Below are 6,000 nucleotides of genomic sequence, written 5' to 3'. Positions count from 1 at the left end.
AAGTCGCGGATTGATGAGGTGGAGTAATGTGTCACGCTTCAGGATGCGAAACTTAAAATATGAAGCCTTTTCTTTATGAGAACATTTCATAGTGCGCATCGACAAATTGATTCGGGTATCCCCATTTAAACACTACAAGAAATGTGGATATTAGCACCGTTAGCTGCAGATGGAGGTAAGATATTAGGTACCACACAATTGATGTACTCTGATATGACAGATTTGCAACTTTTCTAGTTTATCGCGTTTAATGGCAATTGTCTATATAGAAAGGTGCAGGGATACAATTGAAACAATGCCGTTATATAGTTTAATATGTACATACGTCGGTTTAGACATTAACAGCATTATATTGAGAGGAACAGGTAACGGATTAATTCCATGCCGAAAAGAAAGGAAACACAACGTTTCGGCCATTCGGCTGTGGAGCCTTCTTCAGGTGTCAAACGTTGCGTTTCCTTTCTTTTCAGCGTGGAATAAACCCGTTACCTGTTCATTTGCAGCCTACACATGCTGACGCATGGGTACCTACTTGAACTACTTAATTGTAAAAAAAGATAGGGTTCACCTGACAATACATCTAAAACATACCAAAGCACTTACTAAAAACGGTGTCTTGTTGATTCAAATAGAATCGTCGGTGCACGTGTTTTCTGTCCAGTTGTGACTGCTTTTGCAAGTGTGCAATGGTACACTAATCGATGTACACTTTGATCTACTAGGACAGTCCTACTCCTTGTTACCTGGTGTGGAGTACGTGGTTGGTCGCAAGAACTGCCCCATATTACTCCAGAATGACCAGTCCATCAGCCGGCTTCATGCAGTTGTCTCCGTGAGCAGTGCAACCTCCAGTCAGGTAAGCAATAAAAGTAAGTCTTTAAAATCTGAATGACATTGTAGCCCCAGATAATTTGATTAATTGTGTATCTGAGGTGGTGAGAGATGCAGCGTAATCTTTACTAGAGACAGAGTCCTTGCACTTTTGAAATTAGATGTAGGGCAATATTGTTGTGCTAGGTTTACCTTCCATAGACACTCATCACTGCCCTGTTCTGGACACAGAATAGCTGAGTCCATGACTATCACAATCTGCCCTCCTCATTTTCAAGATTTGTCTACACATTCCTGCTGATGCACCAAGCTGTGTGCTTAACTTTACCACTTGTGATGTAGGGCCCAGTATGAGGCATAGTTCACCAGTGGTGTACCAGGGATTTGGTTACACATTGCCAGAGGATACAGAGTGAAAACATTTGGATCCAGCCCAGTCTGTGCCCTGTATTTTGTTTCGTATATGTGCGTTTTGTGTTTTTCTTGGGATTAAGGAATCATTATTATGTGCGGTTTCTGTTTCTGGAACTCAGCAGGGACGGGAAACGCTTGTTAGGATTGAAGGAAAAATGGACAGAGCACAGTGTGGTCAAATACGTGAGGGAAACCTGCTTCAGACTGTGACAGACACAAAACTAGGCTGAAAATTCACCTTTCAGTAGGACAGTGATCCAAAGCTATACTGGAGTGGCTTAAGGATGAGAAAAGCTGCTGTCCACAAGTGATCCTCAAGCAACTTGAGAGAGCTTCAACTAGAATCGCAACCAGCCAGTGTGCAAAGAAAACACCTTGGGCTGTAATTGCAGCCAAAGGTGTTTGAGTTCAATGAGCTCATGAGCCTGAATACTTATGAAGTTAACATATTTAATTTTTGTTTACTTTTGCTGACATAAACTATTACTTATCTTGCCGTTAGATGTCTTATGTTTTAACGTTTCCGGTTTTGAATAGTTTGTTTAAAAAAACAGGACGCCATAAGGAGGAAAGAAACACTTTTGCAAGGCACTGTGGATGTGAAAAAAGATACAATTCCTAATACAAGAAATTGTATATGGCCAATAAAGTGATCTCATAGAGTGATATCTCATCTAGATGCATGAACAGCTACTGGTGTCTATCTGTCTACGAGTTTTGTACACTAGGTGTCGCTGTTTTTATATTTGTCCTTAATTCTGTTAACACTGGGTTATAGTTCGATGCACAATGTTTAGCAGTAATATGAACTTATTAATTTATTATTTGATTTTCTTCAGAAGAAAATACAGTGACTTTGGCAATGAGATAAAAGGAAATAATTGATTCAAGGGCTCATAATAAATGTTGTTTTTTTTTTCTTCTTAGAGTCAGTCGTTTACATTACCCACATTAACTGTAAAGGATACTTCTAAATATGGCACATATGTGAATGATGAGCGTCTATCATGTGACACACCAAAGGTTTTACAGCCTGGAGACAGAGTGACATTCGGAGTCTTCCACAGCAAGTTCAAGTGAGCTGTTTTCCTGTTAGATGTGCTCCTTTTTACATAGTGCATGCAAATGAGATTGCATCCTGTTTTATAAATAGTGCTTCCTAAGTGGTACAGATGGAATTCTAATTATACTTTTCATTGTTTTATGTATACCAAAAGTCCCACTCAAAATAGTCTAGTCGTCGCTCCATTTGTGCATGCCTTTCTGTGCAGGGCAAGTCTTTGCAAGTGGGATGATAGAAATGTGACCAGCAGAAAGGGCTTCTGTCTATTGTCTAGCTGAAGTACAGTCTGTAGGTGAACTCTGCAGCCAGCCCTGCTCTTGGAGAGTTCCAGTCCAGGAGGTAAATCATCAATTTCTGAAGATTTCATCCCCTTTAACTTTCTGCTTTGATCTGTTAAACAATCTGTTGTTAGATTTTGTACTTTAGAGATCATTTGGAAGAAAAATCTGAATACCGTTTAGCTTCAAAGACCGGTTTCCCTAACTGGGTACATTACTTGCTTAAATAAACCACCTGTTTGGGTGTCAATTTGGGTGTCCCACAAGACTGGATTGGAGCTCTCTAGGACCAGGACTGGAGACCCCTGTTGTTGTCAGTACTCAGAACGGGGCCTCAGAAGTCAGTGACTCAACCCAGAGCCTTGGTTTGAGTGTTGCATGTCCTTCCTAATGCTCTTTCTTCCCCTGTGCTCAGAGTGGAGAATGAACCCATGGTCGTCTGCTCGTCTTGTTTGGACAGTGAGGGGAAGGCAGCTCTGAGTCAGTCTGTACAGCTGCTTGGAGGTCGTGTGGTCCACAGCTGGTCACAGGAGTGCACTCATCTGGTCATGCCCTCTGTTAAAGTCACCATCAAGGTCAGGAAGAACTGGTTTGCAGGCGCCTTTATTGTTTGCTGAAGGGCTTCACTTGCTGTGTTACAAATAGTTAACTATGCTAGAGTTTTATCTGAATATGACGGTATTCAATTCATTTTAGCCCATGATGAAAGACATACCTTTCAAGGTAAACCCTGTGTATGTGCTGCACAAATAAAGAACTTTAACGAAATGCTGAGTAAAGAGAATGATTGTTTTTCAGTCACATGACAAGACTGTGGCCTGAGTGTTTCTTATGCTCTGAAACCACAGATAAAGAGAACTCTGTACTAATTGAACACTGTTGGAGAAAGAGCTCAATGCAGAATGCTGGTAGATGCGAGTCTGTCTGTTGTGTCGAGGGCTGCTGGTGCACCTTGTTAATGTGGTTTCATTCCTTCAGACAATCTGTGCGTTGCTTTGTTGCCGACCGATCGTGACGCCTGAGTATTTCCGCGAGCTCAGGAAAGCAGTCCAGCTCAGGCAGCAGCCACCTGAACCTGCAGGGTAAGCAACCTTGCTTTCTCTCGTTACTTTACCTGCACCGGACGTGGACATTTTGTCTTGTTTTTTTGTCATTTGCGTAGAGTGTTTAGCTCTAAGGGAGTTTAAATATAATCAATTGAATGCGATTAATTGTCTATAGCAGGTTATAAAAATTGTCTTGCTTTTAAAAATGTTGGAAAAGTCAATTTTTTTTTATTTTGGGCATAAGTCAGCCAAAAATACACATATAAAACATTTTTTGAAAAGGGTTTCTAACCCTGGTCCTGGAGGAAAACTGTTTCTTCTGATTTGTGATCCAGCTGAATTTGTCTCATTTATTTCTTTTTAATACATATCTGTAAATTTACTTCAGCTCTTAAAAGGCCATAAATGGGGTTTGTAATTGATAGAAACTCTGTGCCAGTTTCTGAATTTCACAACTGCCCTCATTTAGGTGTGTCGCCCGGAATGTAACCAATAGAACCTCCTCAAAAGGAAAACATGCTCACAGCTGATGAACTTGTAAGCACTGTTTAGTCAGAAATAGCAACTAGCAAGTTTATCATGTGTATATGGCCAAACTGAGGATGTGAAGGAGCCTGTAACCTGCTATAGTCTGACTTTGATCACAGGTCCCTCTTGTCCAGGTCAGTCTGTTGTATTGTAGAATTTAATCTCCGGTACCTTGCTTTATGTAAAACTGTGGCTATCATGTTGTCTTGCTTTTAAATGGCAACATACTCAGAAATGGTGTCATAGATTTCTGGTTGGCTGTGGCTGTCTATCATTTAGAAACTATTTAGGAATGACTAATTCTCTTTTTGTGATGCGGTCTAATGACATACATAGTCAATCCTCAGTGTGACTTCATGGCGAGTTTGTGAGGTTTCAGATTATTTTCTTGTATGGTGAAGCAACACTGGTACTGTCTTATGGAAGTTGTATAGAACCGTTATTTCTGAGTAAAGTCAGGACATTTGTGCTTGTCTTTGCAAATTGTTGCAAATTTGGTGTTTTCTCTGGCCGTGGTAAAACATGTGCATGGTTTGTCAGACTGTGAACTGTCCAATCCATTATGTACAAGAAAGTGACGCCAGTCCAATGCTTTGTGTGTTGCAGTTTTTACCCCCCTATTGAAGAGCCCAGCATAAGCCCAGAAGAGCTGGATCTCAGTGCAAGGCCAAACCGTAAAACTCTGTTCCAGGACAAAATCTTTGTATTCTTAAATGTCAAGCAGGTAAGTGTATAGAAAAAATTTCCCCCCCAAAAATGGCAGCAAAAGAGGGGGCCCTCTCTACCCGTCACCTCCACTTCTCGAACCCGTGACTCTTGTACCGTCATGAAACAGAACCAATATACTAATGATGTCCCCTTTGCAATAGTGAAATATAGGGAAACTGCTGGGTCTGGAAAATGTCTGAACACATGAAAACTCATAAGAGTATCAAAACAGTATCCAAATACTTAAGATGGGGTCAGGTGTTGATTTTGAATAAACATCGCTGACACCACCCTCCAAAAAAAATACAAAAAACGAGCTACATGAAACTACAGGTCAGACTTAAAGAAAAGTAGCTTGTGCACACACCAGAAAAGCAAGGTGAAACACCTATATCTGATCTCACTTATATGCATGGCTCAATGAAGGCATCCTGCAAAGAATATTGGTATTGTTGGGGGGGAAAAAGTGAGAAAGAATAGATTCTTTCAAAACATCTGACGGGAGGTTTGCATTCACTTTCCTCTGACAAATGCGTGATTTAGATTTTAATTTGCAGGGAGCTCAGTAAACTTACATTCCAGGCTTTCCATCTTCACTGCTTTGGTCACTGGATATTTGGCACCGGACCTGTTGAACCGGTACGAAGTGTCTGGCTTCGACACCAGTTTAATCTGCCCTTAGCACAGCAGTCCACGAGCTCACTGCTGGCAACTTAGCCTTCCCAGGCTACACTTTTGTATTCTATTGAGTGCACCAAGAGAGTGGCCATTTTGATGTGGTTCAGGAGAATCACATCCTCCCAGCCTCTTGACTGCAGGAGACACAGCAGGAATAGAATCGGCCATCTCCTGCATCCCTGACATCACTAAAGGCTCGCCAACACAAACATAAGCAGCAGAATCTCTAGCTGTGGGTTACATTTCCCCCTTTGTTTTAAATGTTTTTAAATGTATTTATAAACGTAACTATCTGCTGAAGATGCAGCATTGTTTTTTACGCCTGCTTTAACTCTGCAAATAACCCAAGGTTATTATCATACCCATAAACTCATAAAGTCGGGTTTAGAATCTGTTTGCTAAATGAGTTGTCTTTTCATGGCATTGCGCTCTGAAGTTTATGAAATTCTTTGCC

General features: G+C 41.0%; 1 protein-coding gene across 1 annotated transcript in view; it reads left to right on the top strand.

The window, feature by feature from the left end:
• The window catches only part of nbn (nibrin), an 18,030-nt gene continuing 12,030 nt past the window's right edge, over positions 1-6,000 (top strand). Inside the window, exons 1-6 of the mRNA XM_069194796.1 lie at positions 1-175; positions 723-856; positions 2,173-2,321; positions 3,002-3,161; positions 3,565-3,668; positions 4,767-4,884. Of these exons, the coding sequence (XP_069050897.1) occupies positions 142-175; positions 723-856; positions 2,173-2,321; positions 3,002-3,161; positions 3,565-3,668; positions 4,767-4,884 (699 nt within the window). The 5' untranslated portion in view covers positions 1-141. The remainder of the gene's footprint in view (positions 176-722; positions 857-2,172; positions 2,322-3,001; positions 3,162-3,564; positions 3,669-4,766; positions 4,885-6,000) is intronic.

This window comes from Lepisosteus oculatus, chromosome 10, assembly GCF_040954835.1.
Source record: "Lepisosteus oculatus isolate fLepOcu1 chromosome 10, fLepOcu1.hap2, whole genome shotgun sequence".
In the NCBI taxonomy this organism is placed as follows: Eukaryota; Metazoa; Chordata; class Actinopteri; order Semionotiformes; family Lepisosteidae; genus Lepisosteus; species Lepisosteus oculatus.
Note: the sequence above shows the minus strand (reverse complement) of the source record. Positions and strands in the feature narration are given on the sequence as shown.